The sequence below is a fragment of the Ahaetulla prasina genome, chromosome 6 (assembly GCF_028640845.1).
Source record: "Ahaetulla prasina isolate Xishuangbanna chromosome 6, ASM2864084v1, whole genome shotgun sequence".
NCBI lineage: Eukaryota > Metazoa > Chordata > Lepidosauria > Squamata > Colubridae > Ahaetulla > Ahaetulla prasina.
This window is the reverse complement of record NC_080544.1, coordinates 107,730,976-107,758,697: the sequence shown is the minus strand read 5'-3', so window position 1 is coordinate 107,758,697 and position 27,722 is coordinate 107,730,976. Positions and strand designations below refer to the sequence as shown.

At 41.9% G+C, this 27,722-nt stretch overlaps 1 protein-coding gene across 3 annotated transcripts; it reads right to left on the bottom strand.

The window, feature by feature from the left end:
• Window positions 1–600: 600 nt before the first annotated feature.
• Window positions 601–23,465, bottom strand: LOC131201119 (uncharacterized). 3 transcript variants are annotated; one of them, XM_058188737.1, is made up of 4 exons: window positions 13,220–13,367; window positions 12,997–13,063; window positions 11,747–11,822; window positions 601–3,292 (listed from the first exon to the last, which is right to left on the bottom strand). In XM_058188737.1, exon 4 carries the CDS (start codon window positions 3,273–3,275, stop codon window positions 2,154–2,156), a length of 1,122 nt encoding a protein of 373 aa, XP_058044720.1. In that variant the 5' UTR covers window positions 3,276–3,292; window positions 11,747–11,822; window positions 12,997–13,063; window positions 13,220–13,367; the 3' UTR covers window positions 601–2,153. The 3 variants fall into 3 exon arrangements, with proteins under 3 accessions (XP_058044720.1, XP_058044719.1, XP_058044718.1); XM_058188736.1 differs by lacking the exons at window positions 11,747–11,822; window positions 13,220–13,367 and adding an exon at window positions 23,397–23,465; XM_058188735.1 differs by lacking the exon at window positions 11,747–11,822 and having other exon boundaries at window positions 13,220–13,366.
• Between the last annotated feature and the right edge of the window lie 4,257 nt (window positions 23,466–27,722).

Sequence of the window (27,722 nt, the reverse complement as noted above, 5' to 3'; positions counted from 1 at the left end):
TTTTTGAAGCCCATCCCTGTGTAATTGAAACTAAAGTTGGAAATTAAGATGCTGCAATAGTCTCTTAGAGCAGGGGTCTCCAACCTTGGCAACTTTAAGACTTGTGGACTTCAACTCCCAGAGTTCCTCAGCCAGCTTTGAAATCCACAAGTCTTAAAAGTTGCCAAGGTTGGAGACCCCCGTCTTAAAGGACTGACCTTCCTAGATAAACTGCAATCCTTGGCTTTTGTACTCCTTTGTCACATTAACATTCATGATCCCATTAATGGTTAAATTTTATAGATAGATGTGGAATTTCGCGCTCAACAATTCAGCCTTGGGGTTGAAATAAGAGATGGCAACCACCACTGCACCAAATTGGCTGTTTGAATTTTCTTCCAGGTGGTTCCCTGCATTTAAAAACTTATTTTCCATTCATCCCATGATCTCTTTTGAGCAGAAAGGCACAAAATGAACTCTCAACCCCTGCCTTAAAAAGAAATTAGAATACTGTTAGCCGTAATAAGATAGTAAAAATAATAACGAATGAGGCATTTATACTCTTATTTTCTGTTTCAAATTCTGTTTCTGGTCACGCTATAAAGACCACAGGACAATATCCAGGATAGATTTATTTTTATTTTCATAACTAAAGGCCCAAAGAACAAACAGAAGGAATTGCTTTTTAATGCGCCCCAAATAAAAATATCAAGGCTTCTTTACAAAAAATAAGTCAGTTACCATCCCCCCCCCATTACATTTTTAATTATTTTTTTAAACACTTCAGAAACTCAGTTGAAATTCTCTCAAAATATATCTTTTTTTTTTAATTACAAATTTTTTTATATAAACTTCCTAAGCGAAGATGCACTTCTACACCTGTGCTGAAATAGACTGGGTCAGCACCTCTATCCTCTGCCTAAATCAGGGGTCTCCAACCGTGGCAACTTTCAGACTTCTGGACTTCAACTCTCGGAATTCCACAAGTCTGAAAGTTGCCACGGTTGGAGATCCCTGGTCTAAATGATAATCTAACTTTCTCTACTACTAGATACATAACCGAGAGCATGCAGGAAACAGAAGAGTTTGATTTATTTTGATCCCCGTACAAAACCTGCAGCTCTTAATTTTAATCGGGGTTATTTTCTTCCATGCAACTTGTGGCCTTCGTTAGCACGCTGGATATTTCTTGGATAACGCAGGTTCCAGGAAAATACTGGCAACGGGTTGGATGAGGACAATTTAGCTCTGCCGTGGATTGAAACATCGAAGTATTCAGTTGTAAGCGTAATAATCATGCGTTCCGGGTCCTTTTAGCGTTTCTGGTAAAGTTACTGGGTCTCAAGCAAAAACTCTTTTCATTTCTGAGATCGTCTCCATGGAAGATACCTGGAAATAGATCTAGAAATCAGAAAGCAGCTAAGTCCAGAATATCGTCTTTCTTTTTCTTTTTTAAACTACCTATTGCCTGGTCAGGTAAAGAGAATAACCAATGATGATTGTGATCTGCAGCAGGAGAAAAACTGGGCCTGTCTAGACATTGTTGGTCTGTTCTGATAGTAGGTGAGGTGCTTCGCACGTTCCCAGGAGGAATGCCGCTTTCTAAAATGCTGACTGAAAGGCAGAGAAAGAGAGAGGCGGGCTATATACTCTAGGCCAGGGGTCTCCAACCTTGGCAACTTTAAGCCTGGCGGACTTCAACTTCCAGAATTCCTAAGTCAGTTTCTTCGAAAATCTTCTAAACCTGCTGAGATCAAAATTATTAATACAGTTGGATGCAGGATTAGCCACGTGCTGGCTGAGGAATTCTGGGAGTTGAAGTCCGCAAGGCTTAAAAGTTGCCAAGGTTGGAGACTCCTGCCTTAGGCCAACATTTCTCCATCTTGACTTTAAGACAGTGTAGACTTCAACTCCCAGAATTCTCTAGCCCTCCCCAAGGGAATTCTGGGAGTTCGAAGTCCACCTCTGAAAACCACCCAGGTTGAGAAACGCTGCTCTAGGCCGCTCTGCAGAATTTGCAAAGCTGCCTTCGGACACCAAAAAGCCGCCACCGATTCTGGTCCTCTTGGACCAGAAAGGAAGGATAAAGGAGAACAGGTTAACCGAACAGGTTGAAGGCGCATCTTCTGAAGAAGAAAAAAAAAAGAAGAAAATATCAGAAACTCCCCACAGCTTCACTCTTCGCTGGCCCAGACCGCAGAAGGGCTCTTCTCCTCCAGATAAGGGAGCACGGCATCCGTGTAGAACTTCTCCAGCTTGGGGACCGTTTGCTTCCAGAACACCGGGTCAAAATCCACCGGGGCAATTGCGGTTTCTTTGTTGGTGTGAACGACAAAATCGGTTTTCTTCAAGCCGGAGGCTTTCATCTGACACTGAACTTGGGTATAATAGGGATGAGTTTTCTTCAGCGAGTAGGAACTGCCCTCGTTTTCCAGGCAGAAGGTCTGGTCCCGGCAAGCTTCGTCCACCGTCTTGTTTCTGTGTTTATAGGGGCACTTCACCTCCAAGAGGCGAAGGTCCTTGCCGGTATTTGCATCTTGGACAATGCCGTCAGGACTGGCAGCCAACCAGGGCTTGTCTTTATCGACGAAGATGCCGCAGTCTTTCACCTTGACCGGTTTCTTCGCCGTGGACTTGAGGGCTTCGTAAGCTTGCACTGCCGCCTTCTCGTTGCGGATTCCCCAATTCATCGCCGGGGTGTGTACCTTAGAGCTCGATCCCACAACTTGTTTCAGGTACGACTGAGGCACTTCCGTGGTCCGGCCATTTGCAAACTTGCTGTTGGAGATCTTAGGAGCGATGGAAGCCGTGATGCGGTTCTCGCGCCACTTGTGCCATTCGGGGTTTCTCCACTGTCCCCGGGTTTCCCTCTCGACTTCAGCCACTTGTTCAGAGGAGAGAGGCGCAGGCAGGCCCCTCACTCTGCCTTGGGTTTTGCTCGCGGCATTGGAAGCGGCGGAAGGCTTTACTCCACCCGATGCCGCGGAGCTCTTGACCGCTCCCCCTCCATCGCTCTTCCTTGGACCTCCGCATTGGCCATCAGAAGCCGTTGCAGACCTGGGCTGGCCACCCTCCCTCGCTCCTCTAGGCTTTGTGGAATAGGCCGCCTTCTCAGGGCCTGATCCTCTGCCGCTCCCACTCTTAGGAGCCGCAGGCGCAGCCGTCGAGTTTGCACCGGTCGCGGAGACGGTCCTGGAGGTGGCTGATGATCGAGGAGTTCCCGGACCTGCCTTGGGGGCTGTAGCAGCTGGGCGGGGAGATGCAGCAGAGTCAGAGGTTTTCCTGGGTCTCCCCATATTTCAAAATTCTCGTTCTGCAAATATCAGGAAGAGAGAGAGGGAGGAAGAAAAGAGTTAAGTCCGATGGAGTGACGTCTACGAAATCATTTTCTAATATTTCTGCTTGGCAAGTTGTTTGCATCTGCTGCCTTTGATTTATCAATGGCTGAAAAGACAAATTATATATATATATAAATATATATATATGTGTTTTCTGAGGTTTTCGCGGGTGTTTGTATGTAGGTCTTTGGTTATTCGGGTTTTCTCCCGCGTAAAATTGGAAGTGTCTTGGCGACATTTCGACGAAGTCTCATTCGTCATCTTCAGGCTTCAGCTTCGTGCTTCTGGGAGCAAAAACCTCAGAAAACAAATATATATATATATATATATATATATATCTGCAGATAATCATGGAAAGTACAAGTAGTCTTCGACTTACAATGCTTTGTTTAGTGACCGTTCAATGTTACAACGGCATTGGAAAAAGTAACTTGTGACCATTTTTCAGTTACATTTCCAGCATCCCCATGATCGCATGATCAAAACGGAGAGGCCCGGCAACTGGGTTTAATACTTAGGACCATTGCTGTGTCCCGAGGTTGTGTAATCCCCACTTTGCGATCCTCCTGACAAGCAAAGCCAATGGGGAAGCCAGATTCACTTATTACCAACTTATTAACTGCAGGGATTCACTTGAAAATAAACTGAGGCAAGGCAGGTCGTAAAACGGGGCAAACTTCACGTAACAAATGTCTTCTCAACAGATAATGCTGGGCTCGATTGTGGTCGTAAGTTGAGGACTACATGGACAAGAGATGGAAATGTCAGTTCCCACCCCCCCACTTTCCTTTGCTTCACTGGGGGGAGGGAGGAGAAGAGGAGGAGGAAAACTGATTGGGAGGGGGGAGGAGAAGTCTACTGTTCACCATGGCCTGCCAGAGACAAGACTTCAAGGACAGCCAGCTATGAGAGAATGCAGCTGCATCCCAAGGACAAATCATTCCGAACACATCTGGCTCGACCGCGATTAGACAAATGTGAACCAAGAGCTGTGGGCGGGTGAGTCTCTTGGAAGCAGGGGGAGAATTACCCCTGGGAATTTGCCAAATTTCCGATCTGGCTTTGCTCTACTGTACTTCCCTTGACCCAAACAGGGCTTTTTCAAGAAGTCACTGGACTTGCTGGTTTTTTTTTCTTTGAAGACCTTTCGCTTCTCATCCAAGAAGCTTCTTCGACTGCAATGATTCCCTGAACCACTGTGGCTCGGAAAAGTCATAAAACGGGGGCAAAAACTCACCTAACTAATGTTTCACTTAGCAACGTGAAGTTTGGGCTTAACTGCGGTCGTAACCCGAGGACTAGCTACCTGTACTACTTCTCTCCAATGACTGAATCCATTTTAGCCAATCTAACACCAGCTGCCACTTAAGTGTAAAAATCGGTGCCTGAAGTTTTGCTTTTTTAACATATTTAACATAATACCAGAGATGGAAGGGACCTTGGAGGTCTTCTAGTCCAACCCTCTGCCCAGGCAGGAAATCCTACACCACTTCAGACAAATGGTTATCCAATGTCTTCTTAAAAACTTCCAGTGTTGGAGCATTCACAACTTCTGCAGGCAAGTTGTTCCACTGATTAATTGTTCTAACTGTCAGGAAATTTCTCCTTAGTTCTGAGTTGCTTCTCTCCTTGATTAGTTTCCACCCATTGCTTCTTGTTCTACCCTCAGGTGCTTTGGAGAATAGTTTGACTCCCTCTTCTTTGTGGCAACCCCTGAGATATTGGAACACTGCTATCATGTCTCCCCTAGTCCTTCTTTTTATTAAACTAGACATACCGAGTTCCTGCAACAGTTCTTCATATGTTTTAGCCTCCAGTCCCCTAATCATCTTTGTTGCTCTTCTCTGCACTCTTTCTAGAGTCTCAGCATCTTTTTTACATCATGGCGACCAAAACTGGATGCAATATTCCAAGTGTGGCCTTACCAAGGCATTTCAAAGTAGTATTAACACTTCACATGATCTTGATTCTATTCCTCTGTTTATGCAGCCCAGAACTGTGTTGGCATTTTTGGCAGCTGCTGCACACGGCTGGCTCATATCTAAATGGTTGTCCACTAGGACTCCCCCCTCTTCCCCTTACTTTTGATTTGTATCTTTTATAACAGGGGTCTCCAACGTTGCTAACTTTAAGCCTGGCGGACTTCAACTCCCAGAATTCCCAGAATTCTGGGAGTTGAAGTCCTCCAGACTTAAAGTTGGTAACGTAGGAGACCCCTGTTTTATAAGTCTGCAAGTAAGCCTAATTGTAGGCTTATTTAAAGCACTCTAGAAGCCTTTTTCAACCAGTTTCAGGCCAAGCCTAGAGCATTTTAAATGAGATTGCATACATTGCACATGTAAGCAAATCGGAAAAAGGTGAACACACCCCTCCTGTGCATGCCACAAAGAGTCATTTTCCTCTGAAAGCAGTGGAACCTTCAACAATCTGCGTGACACACACACACCAATTCTATGTGACTGCTAATAAAAGAAGGGGCCGTGTTCACAAAAAACGAACACTTTCCTGAATGTTGTTTGTCTCTACTCTAGCCTGCTTCCAGAGAGTATTGCCTGCTTTATAACCGGCTTTTGAGTCTTTGAATAGAATAGAATAGAATTTTATTGGCCAAGTGTGATTGGACACACAAGGAATTTGTCTTGGTGCATATGCTCTCAGTGTACATAAAAGAAAAGATACGTTCATCAAGGTACAACATTTACAACACAATTGATGGTCAATATATCAATATAAATCATAAGGATTGCCAGCAACAAGTTATAGTCATACAGTCCTTAGTGGAAGGAGATGGGAGGTGGGAACGATGAGAAGATTAATAGTAGTGCAGATTTAATCAATAGTTTGACAGTGTTGAGGGAATTATTTGTTTAGCAGAGTGATGGCCTTCGGGAAAAAACTGTCCTTGTGTCTAGTTGTTCTGGTGTGCAGTGCTCTATAGCGTCGTTTTGAGGGTAGGAGTTGAAACCGTTTATGTCCAGGATGCGAGGGATCTACAAATATTTTTTTGCAGAACAGCTGGACTACAACTCCCATTCAGAGCTGAAGGGCCGGCTGACCACAAATGATATAAATCTTTCCGTTCCCCTCCATTCAGTCAGAACCAAAGAAGCTTCCTGGATGAGAAGCGAAACGTTTTCAAGGAGAAAAACTAAGAGAAAAATCCAGTGGCCTTTTTTTTGAAAAGTACCTTTGAGCTCTTATTTGCCTTCGCCGACGAGGTTGTTGTAATCAAACTGGCTTAGTAGCAATGACTCCAATCTGCCTTGACAATATTGGTTTGAGGAGAACTGCCTTAACAAAACCCTTTTGGTCTCAGTCTTTTTACTCTCGTGTGGTGTAAAATCCCAAAGGGGTTGAGGATTAACTCCAGATAATGGGAACCGAGCAGTTTTTTGGAAGTGTCTGCAGGGAACTCTGCGTTGTAGATCTCATCAAAACAAGTCTATATTATTTCCAACATCCCAGTAATTATTTTCCAGGGACTAACTAGGTTTGCACCTCACAAGTATGGTTTGAATAAGCCGCTGTTTATTTATTTATTTATTTTTATTTATTTATTGTTTATATTTATATACCGCCCTATCTCCCAAAGGACTCAGGGCGGTTTACAGGCATTTAAAAGCAAATAAATACAATCTAAAAACAATTAAAAAACTTATTCAAAAGCCTAATAATTAAAAATATAAAAAAATAAAACCCAAGTTAAAACCCATAAATTAAAATCTAGCTCAGTCCTGCGCAATTAAATAAGTATGTTTTAAGCTCGCGGCGGAAGGTCCGAAGGTCCGGAAGCTGACGAAGTCCTGGGGGCAGTTCATTCCAGAGGGTGGGAGCCCCCACAGAGAAGGCCCTTCCCCTGGGCGCCGCCAGACGACATTGCCTCGCTGACGGCACCCTGAGGAGTCCCTCTCTATGAGAGCGCACGGGTCGGTGAGAGGTATTCGGTAGCAGTAGGCGGTCCCGTAGATAACCCGGCCCTATGCCATGGAGCGCTTTAAAGGTGGTCACCAAAACCTTGAAGCGCACCCGGAAGGCCACAGGTAGCCAGTGCAGTCTGCGCAGGATGGGTGTTATGCGGGAGCCACGAGGGGCTCCCTCTATCACCCGCGCAGCCGCATTCTGGACTAACTGCAGCCTCCGGATGCCCTTCAAGGGGAGCCCCATGTAGAGAGCATTGCAGTAATCTTGTTAACTAAGTGCAGTTAGTCCTCAATTTGCAATTGTAATGGGACCTGTCTATCCGTTTTGACTGTTACAGTCAAAACAAATTCTGTTACAGTCAAAACAAATTCCCCCCAAAATTGATACAGTTCAACTACTTGCTTTGCAACCGTCGTTAAGTGAACCAACTGTTTGCTATGGACCAGCTTGGCCGAAAACCGGAAGGAAATGTCAGGTTTTAGCAAAAAATATTGTAAAACTATAAACGCAGTCATGTTACCGTGGAAAGGGCAGGGAAAAAGAGGCAGCTAGCAGAACATCATTGTAAGAATTCCCAGGGAGAATTTTCGAATGTTAAGTAACTTGTCATAAGTGGAGGACTATCTGTACACGCATTGTACAGGAACTCCTCAATTTACGACCATAATTGAGCCCAAAATTTATCTGGCGAAATCCAAACGTTTGCGAAGTGAGTTTTGCCCCGTTTTGCAACCTTTCTTACCACATTTGTTAAGTGAATTTATTGCAGTTGTTAAGTTAGTAACACAATTATTAAGTACCGTACGTGGGGCTTCCCCGTTGATTGTACTTGTTCGTTTGCAAAAGGTGATCACGGACCGACATAAATATGAACCAGTTTTTTTTGTTTTTTTGTTTTATTTTGAATTTATATCCCACTCTTCTCCGAAGACTCAGGGCGGCTTACACTGTGTTAAGCAATAGTCTTCATCCATTTGTATATTATATACAAAGTCAACTTTATTGCCCCCAACAATCTGGGTCCTCATTTTACCTACCTTATAAAGGATGGAAGGCTGAGTCAACCTTGGGCCTGGTGGGACTTGAACCTGCAGTAATTGCAAGCAGCTGCTGTTAATAACAGACAGACTTAGTCTGCTTAGCCACCAGAGTGACCAAGCATCCAAATTTTGATCACATGACCAGGGATGATGCGGCAATGGTCGTATGAAAAGCAGTCTTAAAGTCCCTTTTTTTTCAGTGCTGTTGTGACTTCAGATAATTGTTAAAAATCTACGGGTAGTCCTTGACTTACAACAATTCACTCAGTGACCGTTGGAAGTTACACTGGTCCTGAAAAAAGTGGCTCCTGACCGTTTTTCAGTGATCAGCCCCATGATCACGTGATCAAAATTCAGATGCTTGGCCATTGTTTCGTACTTATGACCGTTGCTTTGTCCCGGAGTCATGTGATGCCCCTTTTGCGACCTTCTGCAAAGCAAAGTCAACGGGGAAGCCAAATTCACTTAACAACCGTGTTACTCATTTAACAACCGCCGTGATTCACTTACCCGACTGTGGCAAGGAAAGTCATAAAAATGAGGCAAAACTCGCTTCACAAAAATGTCTCACTTAGCAACGTAAATTTTGGCCTCACTTGTGGTCCTAAGTCAAGGACTACCTGTACTGTGCCATAAATCATGCCTCCAAATTGTTCTTCGGTGGGTTTGCATTACGCCTGTAGCAAAAGTTTTTTAACCAAAAACTGTCTACCACTGACCTCACCCCATTCCTAAGAGGACTATAAGGGGCGTGCATAAGAGCACAAAAGTGCCTGCCGTTCCTGTCCTAATGTTTCCTTTTGTAAAGTCCATTTATTAATATGTCTAAGCTCATACCTGCCAATCAAGAGACTTAAACAGAGGCTTGAGTAAAATAGCATTTAATCTTGATCAAGCTTAAATGGTTAGCTGTTCCGAACATACTCAAGATACATGCAAGGAAGAACTACGAACTTATGACAGAAAGCGATGTCCTCTTATACCCAAAAAGTCATAAATCCTCAACTCTGGCATCTGCGCATTCTGGAATCTGGTTTGCATGTTCCCATAGTATAAGTCAGTGAATGTAAACTAACTTCTGGATTTACATCGGGTCACACAATAGTAAGGGTCAATGAATGTAATCTGACTTCTTTCCTACTAATTCTAGTATTTTAGTATATATGTTCCCTTCACTTTCATTATATCAAATTAATACAATTATTACATACTTTTGCTCATATATATGCTTACACGATATTCTGCTGATTTATGTTGATGCTTGTGTATACTGTTGTGACAAAATAAATAAAAATAAAAATAAATTTAAAAAAGGGCACCAAATGACCCTGACGTTTTCTGTGACCTTTCCTAAATCCAATCACAGCACAAATTGCATTTAACAAGATTTAAAGAGGTGAAGCAATTGCCTACGGCCTTGCCTTTCTCAGTGAGTATTTTCAGGCAATACTTTTTTTACTTATTGCAAAAACTCCTCGGCTAGGCTGGCTCACGCACAACTCCAAAATCTAACTTGTCCTGCCATTCTGTTGGAAAGCGAGAAGGGGGGGGTTGAGGGGAGAGAGAAAGGCTTGCTAGCATTTTTTGCATGCTTTTGCGGTAACCGCTTGGGAATTAGGGAGAGAGATTGTCTTCCAAGAAGAGCAGAGCAAACTCCCTCTCAGCCGGTTCCAGCCAAGGCCATCCTGCCCTGAGACTGACTGTTATCTGCCTAGCAGCTCAGTGTTTACATCAGTGTTGCCGCATCAGATGGACTCGGGGCGGGTGTGTGTGTGTGTGTTGGGTTTTGGGGAAAGGGAAGAATTGCTAAAAGTTCTTTCGATTCAACTCGATGGAATCCAGAGTTTTGCTTTCCTGAGCGACCAGCTGGGGGCAGGTCCCGACTGACACCAACTTAGCTCAATGTATTGAGCCACAGTTAACATTTAACCAAAGTTTAAATCTTACCAAATGGAATATTGTGCAAATGCTGGTAAAATACAACCCCCCTGGTTTATAAGCCTCGATGGAATTCATTGAAACCCAATAAAGTGCATTATGACCCACAAGCACACACACGCACACAAAGACGTGAGTCACTCCTCCCTGCAAACACAAAGGCTATCATTTCCCAGAATTCCGCAGCTAGTGTAGCTGCTGCGAAATACATTAGCTGTTGGAAGTTCTACTCCTGTATTTTGGAGCATAATAAATGACACACACACCCTTTGCATTAAGTGAAATACGAACATGCCTTTTCTCCTTTTCTTCCATCAGCAGGAAGAAAGGAATCTGAGAAAAGCTCCCTCTGCGAGCAAGATTTTCTTCAAATGAGATGCACGGTATACCTGGGAGAAAATTTCCCGAGCGATAACAGCATCTGCGATACATACATACATACATACATACATACATACATCTAGGTCTTTGGTTATTCGGGTTATCTCCCGCGTAAAATTGGAAGTGTCTTGGCGACGTTTCGACGAAGTCTCATTCGTCATCTTCAGGCTTCAGCTTCGTGCTTCTGGGAGCACAAAGCTGAAGCCTGAAGATGACGAATGAGACTTCGTCGAAACTTCGCCAAGACACTTCCAATTTTACGCGGGAGAAAACCCGAACAACCAAAGACCTACATACAAACACCCGCGAAAACCTCAGAAAACATACACACACACACACACTCTTTAAAGGAAAATATTGGTAGCTCAGGGGTGAAATGAGGGGGCCCTGGCGCTCTCTGAGCTTGTTTTCTTGCAGAAATTTCATTACCCAACTAGGTAACATCAACCGTGCTAGTTAAGGAATGCTGTTTCATCCCAAAAGGTCTCAGCACTCCTTGCTATCTATACTACCGGAGAACCAGTAGCAAAAATCCCCACCCATGCCCAGCTGAGCCAAGCGATCATCAGAGGGGTTTTTTTTTTTACTTTTAAAAGCATTTTTTCTTCAGCCGAAAAAAGGCTTTTGCCAGAGGAGCCTTTTAAAAGCATTTTTTTCTACAGCCTCTTCGGTGGAAGAGGTTGTAATAAAAATGCTTTTAAAAATAAAAAATAAAAAAAGTTGGGCACACCCACCCAGTCACATTACACACCACCACCAAGTCACGCCCACAGGACCGGTAATAACAAATTTTACATTTTACCACTGGTGTTGGTTAATTCCTATTCTGGATTAATGGCTTTATGTATGAGGGTATTTTGCATATGAATAGAGCTATCTATCTCTTTATTTCTTAAGTGCTGTGGGCTGTTAAAAAATGGTGGGGGTTGCTTTCTCCCTCTAAAAAAAACATGTTTTTCTATTTCTCATCCAGGGAACTATAACAGTCTGCCTTTTTAATATTTCTCAAAATATTGCATCCTTCTAGGAGCTAACTAGAAGGTTGCTAATTTTCTGATATGGTTTCTCACGTCTCCCTCCAAAGCTATTCATGAAAACTAAAAAAACCACCACCACCATGTTTTCATTCTGTAGGAAGTTAAAACTCACCGCTCCCCGAAATCAATGGAAGAGAGGAATTGCAGATTTGATATTATTATAACTGATTTGGATTATTGAAAGAGCTCTGAAAAATAAATTTAAAGAAATATATTCCTTGTGATAAAATGGTAAAATGACTAGCAAGGAAATAAGAAAAGATAAATCGGTCCATCTGATAAAATATTAAATTACAATAGGAAATTAGGAATTAAGGATGGAAAGGATTGTTTTTAAATTAAAGGGTTGTAAATTGAAAAGGGGAATGAGAGAAAATAAATGGATGATAATAACGTAAGGTTTGGGGTTATGGCAAATGGTAATATTGTTTATATATCAGGTAAGAAGCAGAAGGAAAATAAAATAAAAAAGCAAGGAGAAAGAATATTATGGCAGAAATTGAAATATACAAATTGTATTTGGGGATGTTATAAGCTGTACAAGTTTTGTGACTTGGTCAATACTCTGTTCAGAGAAAATGCATTGTTTGTTTGAATGTGTGCTTGTTTGAAAAAAATAAAAAAAAATTCTACAAAAAAACAACCACCTCACCCCTCTCCTAGAAAATGAGGTATTTTAGGAAATGTTAAAAGGCAGAATATTTCCCCCAAAAGGCAGGCAGAAACCCATCCCCCCAACCTTTGTCAATGGGCCATTAAGGCCTGAGCCAGCTCATCTGCAACACAAAAGACATAATAGGACCCATCTAGCAACAGAAACTCACCACATGGCACCTGGGAAGAAGCAATGCCACTCTCAGCATATCTGCCCTTTTTCTGCTCAGGAACTCAAGCCATGTGATCCTGTTCATCATTAAAACCATCTTTCCAAGCAGTCTCCATGTTTCCAGTGTCTTTTTCCCCCCCACTTGGAACTGAACCCAGATAGACATTTCTTCCAACAATTCAACGTACAAAAAAAACCCTACAAAGTCTTCCAACATTCTGCACTTGATAAAACTTTTTGGGAAGGCAGAAAAAGGTAAAAAAACCAAAGGCAAGGTTTAAAGCTTTATAGTAGTTGGAAATTCAATGCGCTATGCCTATTATTTATATATACAGGAGCTCTTTTTCGTAGTTTGGGTAAAAGACAACATTAAGATATTAACAGAAAGAAATATGATTGTGAAGAAAGCATGCTTCGGTAGCCAACTCCCAACCAAATTGCTTAGCCCACTTTCTTGCCTGCATGTATTCCAAATAGCTGTTGAGAAGGAACGCAACTAAATTTTAAAAGCTTTTCTCTGCATTGCAAAGACTTACCTTTTTTTAATTCACAAAGTACAACCGTAGTCCCTTTGAGGTTTCTTCCAAAGTTGGACACAAACAGCTGTAGGAAAGAAACACAACGAAAATCTTTTCAACTTTTCTTTCTCTCTCCATTGTAAATACTTTCCCTCCCTTTTCTTGATTCACAAAGTGCAACCGTCAGACTTTGCCACTTAGAAATGACTCTAAAAGATTCCACAAAGTCTTGACAATTTACCATTTGTTCTTTGTTAATGTAACCAGATCCAGCTTCGGAACAGCAGCTGCTGGGTGAAGTTTGAGGAGGAACAAAATTAAACATGAAAACAAGGCAGGGATTGGGAGAGATGGCAAGAGGCTAAAAAGGCATGTCTGGGCATAACACACTGCATGCTGCTGCAGTGGATCTTCTCTTGCCAAGAAAAAACTGTTTTATACTATAGGTAGTCTTCGACTTACAACAGTTCAGTTTAGTGACCGTTCAAAGTTACATGATCACATTTTAGCTAGCTGTACTGGTGTAAAATGCCACCTGTAAAACATTTTTAGCTGGTTTTCCTTGTAAGCCGTTGATAAGGTCAATTTAATATTTATTTCCCATAATTTTTCCCATTTTTTCTAATTCTACGTTGTAGCCACAATTTTTTGCCCATCTAATCATGGTGTCCTTAACTACTGCTTCTTCCATTTTATATCTATTTGTATATATTGCTAATTAATTTTATTTCTGTTCCATGAATGATTTTATTCAATTCTTGCGGTTCTTTTCGTACCTCATACCTTTTTTTAAATCTCTTATAACTTTAGATTGCATTTGTGTGAATGTCCACCAATCTATCACCCTACCCATATCTTATAATATAATATAACAACAGAGTTGGAAGGGACCTTGGAGGCCTTCTAGTCCAACCCCCTGCCCAGGCAGGAAACCCTACACCATCTCAGACAGATGGTTATCCAACATTTTCTTAAAAACTTCCAGTGTTGGAGCATTCACAACTTCTGCAGGCAAGTTGTTCCACTTATTGATTGTTCTAACTGTCAGGAAATTTCTCCTTAGTTCTAAGTTGCTTCTCTCCTTGATGAGTTTCCACCCATTGCTTCTTGTTCTACCCTCAGGTGCTTTGGAGAATAGCCCGACTCCCTCTTCTTTGTGGCAGCCCCTGAGATATTGGAACATTGCTGTCATGTCACTCCTGGTCCTTCTTTTCATTAAACTAGACATACCCAGTTCCTGCAACCGTTCTTCATATGTTTTAGCCTCCAGTCCCCTAATCATCTTTGTTGCTCTTCTCTGCACTCTTTCTAGAGTCTCATCATCTTTTTTACATCGGGGCGACCAAAACTGGATGCAGTATCTTGTTCTAATTCCTGTGTCTTTTTCCAATTCTCCCTGATCATTTATCAATTCCTTGTATCTAATTGTCTTATTTTTCTCCAGTAAATTTGGATATATCAATGCTTCTGTTGGCGATAACCACATTGGGATTCTTATATAATGTTTTTTGTTTCATCTTTTTCCAAATCTGTAGCAGTGCATTCCTGATCCAGTGTGGTTGAAAATATTTATGAGTTTTATACTTCTCGTCCCACAGGAATGCATGCTACCCTACTTGTAGATCGTGTTCTTCTAATGTTAGCACTGTATTGTTTTTCAGCTGCATCCAGTCTTTTAACCAGACTTTTTAAAGAAAATGGTGTAGTTTCCTGCCTGGGCAGGGGGTTGGACTAGAAGACCTCCAAGGTCCCTTCCAACTCTGTTATTATGTTATGACTCGCCTCTTGATGATAAATTTCCCATTCTGGTAGCGCCACGCCCTCTCTATCCTTTGTATCTTGGAGTAATTTCATTTTAATCCTGGGCTTTTGCCTTTCTTTCTTTCTTTCTTTCTTTCTTTCTTTCTTTCTTTCTTTCTTTCTTTCTTTCTTGGCTTTTGCCTTTATTTATTTATTTATTTATTTATTTATTTATTTATTTATTTATTATTTAATTTCTATACCGCCCTTCTCCCGAAGGACTCAGGGCGGTTTACAGCCATATTTAAAAACACAAAATATAAACAGCAATTTTAAAACAGAATTAAAATCAAATATTTAATAGGCCGAATCAAACTAAAAGCTCATAGACCGACGTAAAACCCATTTAAAAATTTCGATTTAAAATTACCCTTATGCCAGTCCCGCATGATGGAATAATAAAATCTTAAGTTCATGTTTGAAGGTCCGGAGGTCGGGGAGTTGGCGCAACCCCATTTGCCATATAAATTTGGAAATTAATTTCTTTAATTTGGAAATTAATTTGTTTAATTCTTGTTAATTTGTTTAATTCTTGAAAAAAATATTTTTCCTAATTTCAGTGATATTATTTGGAACAGAAATAATATTCTAGGCAGTACGGCTAGCTAAAATGTTTCCTAATAATTTGCCAAACTGCTGGAAATGTAAAAAAAAAACCTCCTAGAACATACTATCATCTATGGTGGACATGTCCTAAGGTGAAAAAATGTTGGTCCAGAATCAGAAACTGGACAGAAGAGATAAGGCCATCACTCTGCTAAACAAATAATTCCCTCAACACTGTCAAACTATTGACTAAATCTGCACTACTATTAATCTTCTCATTGTTCCCATCACCAATCTCTTTCCAATTATGACTGTAACTTTGTTGCTGGTAATCCTTCTGATTTATATTGATATATTGACTATCATTTGTGTGGTGGCCGTGGTGGCTCAGGCTGTAAGATAGCCTGTTATTAAATACACAGCTGCTTGCAATTACTGCAAGTTCAAGTCCCACCAGGCCCAAGTTGACTCAGCCTTCCATCCTTTATAAGGTAGATAAAATGAGGACCCAGATTGTTGCGGGGGCAATAAGTTGACTTTGTGAATATACAAATAGAATGAGACTATTGCCTTATACACTGTAAGCCGCCCTGAGTCTTCGGAGAAGGACGGGATATAAATGTAAATTTAAAAAAAAATGTTGTGCCTTGATGAACGTATCTTTTCTTTTATGTACACTGAGAGCATATGCACCAAGACAAATTCCTTGTGTGTCCAATCACACTTGGTCAATATTCTATTCTATTCTATTCTATTCTATTCTATTCTATTCTATTCTATTCTATTCTATTCTATTCTATTCTATTCTATTCTAAAGTGGACATAAGGTGGACTTGAAACCAGAGAAGAATCAAGAAAATTCTGGACTGTGCGGAGATGGATAAATTAACGAAAGAAATAAAGGAAAAAGGAAGAGACAGAATATTATCAAATATGGACCAAATGGTACGAGTGGTTGGAGAATAGGAAAACTGAATAGAAAAAAAAGGATGGAGAAGAGAACATAACAAATGTGTAAAAATATTGTAAATAAATGAATCTAGATGTAAAGGGACGATAAAGTCAAAGACAGGAAAAAAAGAAGGGAAAAAGGGAATGTATAAAGCAGAAAGCTGAAGGAACAAAACCGTCATGTAAAAAGAAAACACAGACTATGTGTTTATGTTATGTACGTTTGTGTTGTGTCGTTTGTAATAAAAACAATAGAAACTTTTTTTAAAAAAGAAAAAATCTGTCTTCCAGGATGTGTCCATCCGTTACCTGGAACAGATGCCAGAATAAACTCATCTGTAATTCCCAGGATCGTCCCAAATTCTGTTGAGGTATTGGTGGCATTTTAATGCAGAGGCTAAATGACACCAAATGGGAACTTCCCATTTCAGGGATGTGGTATTTTTATCCTGTTTACTTTTCCAAAGCTATCCACTTGGACTTGGTACAGGGTTAATGTTTGATCGGGTGAATAAAGCTGACCACTGTCTTTTGCCCTCTTCTGTTCTTCAAGCACCCTTTCTGAAAAAGTTACTGTATTTTTTGGAATATAAGGGGCATCGAAGTATTAAGACTGCACCTTAGTTTTTGGGGAGGAAAATAAGAAAAAAGCTGATTGGCAGGTGGATCGGTGTCCCGGAATATCCCCAATCAGCTGTTCCAGAGGTGAATTTTAGTAGCAGGTTCCTTGGTTGTGAGCTCTGTGCCTTGCTTTTTTTTGCTTTTTTTTTTTTCTGCTTCTGAAACTTCGTTTGAGAAAAAACTTTTTTCTGCCTCTGAAAGCCTCCAAAACAGAACTTCAGGAAAAAACCCTCTGAAGCTCTGTTTGGGGGCTTTTTTTCTGAAGTTCTATTTGGGAGCTTCTTTTCTGAAGCTTCTTTCAGCCTCTGAAACCTCGGTTTAAGAAGCTGAGTGGGGCTACATTCGGAGTATAAGACTCACCCAGATTTTCACCCTCTTTTTTGGGGGGAAAAGGTGTGTCTTATACTCCAAAAAATACGGTAATTTGGGTAGAAATAGTGTGCCCGTATTTTTCTGCAATAAAGACGGATGCAAAGAAAAAAACAACACAAAGTTACATCATCCCTAAAAAAGGGATTTGATGACCATTTTTCACATTTACAATCATTGCAGCATTCCCGTGGTAGCATGATCACAATGAAGCTCCTTGGCAACAAACTCACATTTATGACGGTTGCAGTGAGGCCCGAGTCATGTGACCTTCTGAAAAGCTTCTTTTGCGACCTTCTGAAAAGCTACGTCAATGGGAAAGCCAGTCACTTAACAGCAGGGTTACTAATTTGCCAACTGCAGTAATTCAGTTAACAACTCTGGCCAAGAACTCACTTAACAATGTGTCACTTAACAGCAAAAACTTTGGGCTCAATTAGGGTCATAAGTTGAGAACTATCTGCACATCGTTTACATCCAGGCTGAATTCCGCGCTGCACCAATAGTCCTCAATTTATGACCACAACGGAGCCCAAAATTTACGCTGCAAAGTAAAACATTGGTTGAGTTTTTTTCCCCATTTTACATCTTTTCTTTCCACGTTTGTTAAATGAACCACTGTGGCTGTTAAGTGAATAACACGGATGTTAAGTGAATCAGAATGAGCTTCCCCCAGGACTTCAACAACTTCCTGACCTCCGGACCTTTCGCCACGAGCTGAAGACGTACCTATTCTTCCGAGCAGGACTGGCTTGATAGGGGTTTTTAATTCGTTTTTAAATGGGGTTATTTTATATTATGTATTTTATATTTAAATTTAGGCCATATTGAATAAGTTTTTTAAATAGTTTTTATTGTAATATATTGTATTGTTTTTACTTGGCTGTTCACCGCCCTGAGTCCTTCGGGAGAAGGGTGGTATAAAAATTAAATTATTATTATTATTATTATTATTATTATTATTATTATTATTATTAGATTCTTCCCTTGACTTTGCTTCATCAGAAAGCCGCAAAAGGGGATCACATGACCCCAGGACATTGCAACCATGATAAATATGAAGCAACCGTCAAACACACCCAAATGCAAATCACGTGAACCTGGGGAAACCGAAAGGTGGGTCGCCTGGGAAGCTGCTCCAAGGCCACACCACTGGAAGGAGGATGGATTGCAAAAGGCAGATAAGGAAGGCATGACCCAGTGCCTGTGGAAGCTGTACGGGTCTGGATGGGGAGAAACAGACTCAAGCTCAATCCCTCCAAGACGGAGTGGCTATGGATGCCGGCACCCCGGTACAGTCAGCTGCATCCGCAGCTGACTGTTGGGGGCGAGTTAGTGGCCCCAAAGGAGGTGGTTCGCAACTTGGGCGTCCTCCTGGATGGACGGCTGTCCTTTAATGAACATCTGGCGGCCGTCTCCAGGAGGGCCTTTTACCAAGTTCGCTTGGTCCGCCAGTTGCGTCCCTTCCTTGACCGGGATGCCTTATACACGGTCACTCACGCTCTGGTTACGTCTAGGTTGGATTATTGCAATGCTCTCTACATGGGGCTGCCCTTGAGGTGCACCCGGAGGCTACAGTTAGTCCAGAATGCGGCTGCGCGAGTAGTAACGGGAGCCGCTTGTGGCTCCCACGTGACATCACTGCTCCGTAGTCTGCACTGGCTTCCTGTGGTTTTTCGGGTGCGCTTCAAGATTTTGGTTACCATCTTTAAAGCGCTCCATGGCTTAGGACCCAGGTACTTACGAGACCACCTGCTGTTACCCTTTGCCTCCCACCGACCCGTACGCTCACACAGAGAGGGTCTCCTCAGGGTGCCGTCCGCCAAACAGTGTCGGCTGGCGGCCCCCAGGAGTAGGGCCTTCTCTGTGGGGGCAGTGACGCTCTGGAACGAACTTCCCCCTGGCCTACGTCAAGTGCCTGATCTTCGGACCTTCCGTCGTGAGCTCAAAACACACTTATTCATTCAAGCGGGACTGGCATAATAGTGTTGAATTTTAATTTGGGGTTTTGTTAATATTTTAAAATTTTAAATCTAAATTTTAATTATCAGCCTTTTATAATCTGCTATGTTTTAAATGTTGTTTTAATTGTATATATCTTGTTTTTTAATTTTGGCTGTACACCGCCCTAAGTCCTTCAGGAGAAGGGCGGTATAAAAATTTAATAAATAATTAATAAATAATAATAAAAAGGAGGGGGAAAAAGTGGAACTTAAGTGATTTTGGCACGTGAACCTCACTTGTGGCTTTGCATTGCAGATAGTCTTCTACTTACAATTGAACCCAGAATTAACGTTGCTAAGGGAGAAATTTGCTCAGTGACTTTTGCCCATTTTACCAGCTTTCTTGCCACCCTTAAGTAAATCACTGCAGTTGTTCAATTAGGAACATGGTTGTAAAGTGAACCAGTGGCCTTCCCACTGACTTTGCTTATCAGAAGGTTTTTCAGTGCTGTTGTAACTTCAAACCGGTCACTAAATCAGGGGTCCCCAACCGTGGCAACTTTAAGTCTGGTGGACTTCAACTCCCAGAATTCCCAGACTTCAACTTCTGGGAGTTGAAGTCCTCCAGGCTTAAGGTTGCCAAGGTTGGAGACCCCTGCACTAAATGCCAGTAGTAAGTAAAGGACTACCTATACTGCAATACATTTTGATGTCCAATAAAATTGTACCTTTCCCAATGAATGGAGCCTTGAAGGATCATTTTTACTTAAGAGATTTAAGCTGCGGCAGGTCAAACTGGCAACTTCAGCCTGGTCCTACAAGCCCAATACTCTCTTGGACCTTTTACTCAAAGGGGAGGAGATAATTGCATCTCCTTCCTTTGGGAATACTAGTTGTAGAAAGACTCCATCTATTTTCTGGAAGAAGCAGCACTTCCAGCATTAACGCTCTCTACATGGGGCTCCCCTTGAAGGGCACTCGGAGGCTTCAACTGGTCCAGAATGCGGCTGCGCGGGTGATAGAGGGAGCCACGATATATAACACCTCTCCTGCACAGGCTGCACTGGTTGCCGGTGGTCTTCCGGGTGCAATTCAAGGTGTTGGTAACCACCTTTAAAGCGCTCCATGGCTTAGGACCGGGGTATTTACGGGACCACCTGCTGCCACCGGTAGCCTCCCATCGACCTGTGCGCTCCCACAGGGAGGGTCTCCTCAGGGTGCCGTCAGCCAAACAATGTCGGCTGGCAACCCCCAGGGGGAGAGCTTTCTCTGTGGGGGCTCCTACCTCTGGAATGAGCTTCCTCCGGGGTTACGATCACTCCCCGACCTCCGGACCTTCCGACGCGAGCTCTAAACTCTCGTTTCATCGCGCAGGGCTAGCCTAATGTGTTGTGTTTTAACTGGGGTTTTATTATTTGATTTTAATAACTTAATTTTAATTGTTAGCTAAAATTTAATCAGATTTTTACAGTGTTTTTAATTTATCTATATATATTGTATGAATTCTGTTTTACGTTGGCTGTGAACCGCCCTGAGTCCTTCGGGAGAAGGGCGGTATAGAAATTTAATAAATGAAATGAAATGAAATGAAAGAATTCGATGTTCTTAATTTGACATTCTCCTGACGACATACAACCATTTGGTGACCGTTTGAAGTTACGTGACCTATGACCGTTTTTCACACTTACGACTGTTGCAGCAAGCCCATGGTCACGGGGTCAAAATTCGGATGCTTGGCAACTGGCATGATGGTTGCAAGATCCTGGGGGGGTCATATGAACCCCTTTTGCAACCTCCAGACAAGCAAAATCAACAGGAGAGCTTAACAACACTTAACAACCGTGTTCCTAACAACTGTGGTGGTTCACTTAACAACTGCAGAAGAAAGGTCATAAAACGGAGCAAGATTCACTTACCTGTCTTGCTTATCAACAAATTTTGAGCTCAACTGTGGTCCTAACAAGGAGAAAAACGCCGAAAAACAGCTTCTATCCCAGGGCAATAACCCTATTGAATTTTACGGTATAGTGCAACATCGGGTTTTTAATTTCAATGATATAGAATGTAAAGGATGTATGTTTGTGTTTTTATTTTTATAGTTACAATATACACTGGAAGATGGCATTTAATTTCATTGTACTATGTGCAATGACAATAAACTAAACCTACATATATGTACATATACATTGTAAATATATATAGACATTTATAGTCGTAACATATACACATATACACAAAAGTGTGTGTATCTGTGTGTCAGAGACCTGTAAAAAAAGTTGGGAAGAAGGAATGCACAATGCCCACCTCCTCTTTCTCCAGGGTGTAGCTGCTCCCTCCCCAACGGGCAACACCTCCAGAACACACCTTCATCCTCCTTCACCAATCCTAGCTTATTCCCCAGATGTAATGAACTGAGTTGCTGCCAGCAGGCCAATTGCTTGTTTCTTTTCAAGATGGAAACCTCAACAGCCCCTGAAGGCTGTTATAATATATGCCCACCTGGAGGGAAGGAGCCCTCCCTCCTAATCTCCCATCTGATTTTTCTTCCTTTTCTCCTGCCACTATACCTACCAGGGCAGATCCTTTAATCTGTCCAGGCTATGGACTGCTTGCATTTCCCCGGATGCATTGCAAAAACACACCCAGAAACTACATTTAAAGTCCTTGAACAGCGTATTAAGACCTGTCTACTGCATGAGTCAAAAAGAGGGCTGTGAAAATATTTACTGATCCTTTGCATCCAGGACATAAACTCTTTCAACTCCTACTCTCAAAACGACGCTATAGAGCACTGCACACCAGAACAACTAGACACAAGAACAGTTTTTTCCTGAATGCCATCACTCTGTTAAACAAATAATTCCCTCAACACTGTCAAAACTATTTACTAAATCTGCACTACTATTAATCTTCTCATTGTTCCAATCATCCATCTCCTTACACTTATGACTGTAACTTTGTTGTTTGTATCCTTACGATTTATATTGATATTGTTTCCTGATTGCTTATTTGTACCCTATTACTATCATTAAGTGTTGTACCTTATGATTCTTAATGAACGTATCTTTTCTTTTATGTACACTGAGAGCATATGTACCAAGACAAATTCTGTGTGTCAATTCACACTTAGCCAACAAAAAATTCTATTCTATTCTATTCTATTCTATTCTATATATTCCAAAGTAAGCCCCATCATTTTCTCTCTCTCTTGGATGGGAACTAGTGGTTGCTCTAGTTTTAATATTGAGATTTTATATATATATAAAATACACACACATATATATACACACATGCACACACACACACATATATACACGTATCTGTTGAGATTTTATATATATATATAATACATATATACACACATGCACACACACACACATATATACACATATCTATTGAGATTTTATATATATATAAAATGCACATATATACACATATACATATCTATTGAGATTTTATATACATATATCAAATACACACATATATATATACACACATACACATTATCTATTAATCAATCTATATAGCAATATCTAGCTAGTAGATACCTCCCCAACACACACACACACAATTGCAACATTAAAACTAGAGCGACCACTAGTTCCCCTCCAAAATATGAGAAAATATATCAATTTGCATTATACACATACGTATAAAATTTTCCCACATCCCGATAATTCCGTCTCCCAGTAACGAAGCGCAAGAGAAAAAACCCTACCAAGGAACCCGCTACGCCTGCAAACCCAGCGAGCTGCGATTTCACCCACAAGCCAGGATGAAGCCACCCAAGCTCGGTGCAACGCGTAGACCTGCCTCCGCGCGGAGTTTTTAATACAAATCCCAGGTTTTTATTTTATTCTATTTTATTTTATTTTTTAGGAAACTAAAAAGAGAATTTTTAGTTACTCCGCCAATTTTTTTTCCTACGGAGCAATTTGCTCCCAATTATCCCAAAAGGCAGGGGAGGGGGGAAAAAATCCCAAAATGCACAACTATATAAATTTGAATAAATAAATAAATAAATAATAAATAATATAAAGTTAGTATTTTGTTTGACTTGATTTATTAAGCCTCGGGCGCAGATTCGTAGTGCCCGCCAACCAAAAAGCTGCAAAGATGCGCAATTATCCGCGGAGGGCGGGGGAGGGAAGGGGGGGGGAAGCGAAATTCGCTCCGCGATTAACTTACCAGCCCGCTTCGGACCCGGGGAAAGAAACTCGGAGCTTGCGCACGCGCAAAACGCGCCTGGGGGGGGGAAAAGGGGGAGGAAAAAAAAAAGGAAAGCCCCGCGGGCCTCGCCCACAACGCCGAGCAGAGCTGCGCCTGCGCCGTTCGGGGTGGCCACGTGCCTCGGCCCCGCCTCCGACAGCAGGTGACGACTGTTTGTTTTTTTTGTTTCCTCAGAGCGGGAAGAAAAAAAGAAGCCGGCTGAGGAGAATCTTTTTTCTTCAAAAACAAACCAACCAACCACAGAAACGAAAATAATAATGATTCGACGGATAAAAGCAGTATCGAGGAAAGTGAGAGCCCACCCAGTGGGTGAAATGGGGCCTTCCAGATGGTTAGCAACTACACAGCCTATGGTTCCCAGCCAGAGAGCGCTGTGGAGGGTGGCTGCATTATTGGCCACTCTGGTCTTAGGAAGTCGTCCGTTATTGTAGCTTTTTGTCAGGTATGACTGACTGGCTGGCTGGGTTCAAGATAAGGAAAATAGGTTTTCAATGGGGGCCCAATGCTTTCTTCCCTCGAGGAATCTCAAAAGCGCTTTTTCAAAAGGCAACCGGACTGTGTTTTTTTTTCCTAGAAGAATATTGGTGAACCAAAACAACCACTTCACAAGCACATGGCGCAACATAGGAGATCAGACCAGTAATGGTTTCCACTTACCTACACTACTGGTTCGGAACTGATTGCGTGTGCACTGTCGCTTCGCTCACGCACGGTGCTTCTGCACATGCGCAGAGTGTCTGTGATGACGTCTGGGCGGGTGGACGGAGCCTCCTGCTGTCGCCACTACCAGTTCGCCCAAACTGGAGCGAACCGGTAGAAACCTACTGATCCAGTGGATCAGACCCATCAGAACAAGTTTCAGTAGCCTATCTGCATTTGAAAGACAAAGGTTGTTCTTTCGAAGATAGCAAAGTCCACATTTTGGATAGAGAGGATCATTGGTTTGAAAGAGGAGCAAAAGAGACCATTTATGTTAACATTGAGCAGCCCTCTGTCGCCCAACAGAGGGGGAGGGATAAGATACCACCTATCTCCAGTCTACAAATCATGCAGAAGTTCCAAGAAAATTCCACAACCAATTGCACTCTAATTCAGATGAGTCTGAAGGCAAAGATAAAGCACTTAGCAATAGCAGTAGCACTTAAGACTTACATACCGCTTCACAGTACTTTACAGCCCTCTCTACGCGGTTTATAGAGTCAACATATTGCCCCCAACAATCTGGGTCCTTATTTTACCGACCTTGGAAGGATGGAAGTCTGAGTCAAACCTTGACCAGTGAGAATTGAACTGCTGGCAGCTGGCAGTCAGAATTAGCCTGCAATACTTCATTCTAACCACCACGGCTCATTAAATTCCAAGTGGCCTCAACAGCTCTCAGAAAAAGTGCTAATAGACCAGACAACTGCAAGAAAAATACAATCCTTCCATCTTACCCATACCTCAACATCCAGTCAGAACCTTATCTTTCTGTCCCCCCACCATCCAGTCTCAACTGTCACTACCTAGCTTTCCATCCCTCCACCCTACTGCCACCATCACAACTGATGAAACTTCTTGGATGATAAACTTTTTTTTCCTCCTCAAAATCCAGTCCAGTTTGCTTTTTGAAACAGCACTTTCAAGACAACTATGAATTGGATGACTGAGACTCTCCACAGACATTTTCCTTGAGGGATCGTGAACTGCTGCTGACATGTTTAGCAGTTGTGCAAAAAGCGTTTTGTAGGCCCTCTTAATAATTCCATATACTATATTTTTTCATTAAAAAAACAGGACCATGGTTGACGAGGAAATTTCAGATGGCGCAATATGTATGCTTTCGCTGAATTGATAAATAGCGCTTATTTTGGAACAAGTGTGTTTGGAATGGATAGCTGATTTTTAAAATGTTATTTGCCCAACCTCTGGTAAAAGCACCTTTTTTTGTGCACAACTTGTACATTTGCTTGCAATAGCCCTGATACAAATCCCAATAAGGGTTATAATTCACTGTTTGAGTGTACATCTATCCAAATCTAGTTTTTCACAGTTGGCAATATAGTCAAGAAAGAGACACTGACTCATAGAAAACAAGTTTCTATGCTATATTGGAATAATTTTGGGAGATAGGAGGAAGACCCCAGATTAGACAGACAACTCAGACAAAAGGCAGCGAAGGATGCAGAAGGAATGGCTGATAAGTATGGAAAACATCTCAGAAGGGACCTTCTCAGGGAAGGGAAATTGTAAAGGTGAAAGGGCAGAGGTGCTCTATAAATCTTGCAAACTTGTTAATATAATTTTACAATAATCTTAGAGGTAGCATTTCTGGGTTTGCTTCTTTTCTTTTCTGTACCACCTCACAGAGCTAACTGTATAACCTACATTGTAGGTCCTACAACTTTGATGTTCCTCGGCTCACCTTTGGAGAACACTCACCTAAGATAAGAATTTCGCCATGTGGGTTGATTGAAGAGATAGAAAGCAGCAAATGTAACTTCAGCTCTTTATTGTAACAATGCAATCCCCCTGCCCTTTTATAGACAGGCAGCTCGACCAATCAATTTAAACTATTCTTCCTACCTGGCGGCGGACCTGAGTAAAGCCTTTACTTTTCAGCTTCACTCAGTGTTACTGAGTCTCTAACACACCAAAACTTTTTATTTATTCTTAAATGCAAAACTTAATACAATTTTTTCACAGGGTGGGATCCTGGGACAAGCAGAATAAAGCAACCAGAAATGAATGGCATGGCAACTTTTGGCCATGAAGGACCCATGTTATCCAGTATGCTGCCTCTTGATGGTGAAAGAAGCTCCTGTCCTTCATGCCTGGATGATCGCATAAGACCACAGGTACAACTCAAATGTAGAAGAGAACTCTGATCAATAGTAGGTTTATTTTTCTTATTCATCTAATTGATACTCTAGCCTGTCACTGCCTCCTATCACAGGAGGCAGTGACTCTCAAGAATGTACAATAAAACAAATGAACATACAAAATCATTAACGTTGTTACTTGCGAAGTCATGTCTGATCCATTGCGACCCCATGGACAACATTCCTCCTGGTTTTCCTGTCCTCTACCATCCTCTGGAGTCCGTTTAAGCTCACACCTACTGCTTCAGTGACTCCATCCAGCCACCTCGTTCTCTGTCATCCCGTTCTTATTTTGCCCTCAATCTTTCTCAGCATTAGGCTCTTCTCAAGGGAGTCCTTCCTTCTCATTAGGTGGCCAAAGTATTTGAGTTTCGTCTTCAGGACCTGGCCTTCTAAAGAGCAGTCAGGGTTGATCTTTAAGACTGACCGGTTTGTTCCCCTTGCAGTCCAAGGGACTCGCAGGAGTCTTCTCCAGCACCATAGTTAAAAGGCCTCAATTCTTTGGTGCTCAGCTTTTCTTAAGGTCCAACTTTCACAGCCATATATTGCAACTGGGAAAATATAGCCTTGACTATGTGCACTTTTGTTGGCAGGGTGATGTCTCTGCTTTTTAGTATGCTGTCTAGATTTACCATAGCTTTCCTCCCCAGGAGCAAGCGTCTTTTAATTCCTTGGCTGCAGTCCCCATCTGCGGTGATCTTGGAGCCCAGGAAAATGAAAACTATCACTACCTCCATTTCTTCCCCATCTATTTGCCAGGAATTGAGAGGGCCGGATGCCATGATCTTAGTTTTCTTAATGTTGAGCTTCTAGCCAACTTTTGCAGTCTCCTTCTTCACCTCCATCAAGAGGCTCTTTAGTTCCTCTTCACTTTCTGCCATTAGAGTGGTATCATCTGCATATCTGAGGTTGTTGATATTTCTCATAGCAAACTTAATTCCAATTTTTAATTCATCTAGCCCCGCCTTTCTTATGATGTGCTCTGCATATAAATAAGCAGGCGACAGTATACAGCCTTGCCGGACTCCTTTTCCAATTTTGAACCAATCAGTGGTTCCGTGTCCAGCTCTCACTGTTGCTTCTTGACCCACATATAGGTTTCTCAAGAGACAAATAAGATGGTCTGGTACTCACATCTTTTTAAGAACTTGCCACAATTTGTTGTGATCCACAGAATCAAAGGCTTTAGCATAGTCAATGAAGCAAAAGTAGATGTTTTTCTGGAACTCCCTAGCTTTGTCCATGATCCAGAGTATGTTGGCAATTTAATCTCTAGTTCCTCTGCCTCTTTGAAATCTTGCCTGTACTTCTGGTAGTTCTCAATCCACATACTGCAAGCCTAGCTTGTAGGATTTTAAGCATAACCTTACTAGCATGTGAATTGAGTGCAATGGTGAGATAGTTTGAACATTCTTTGGCATTG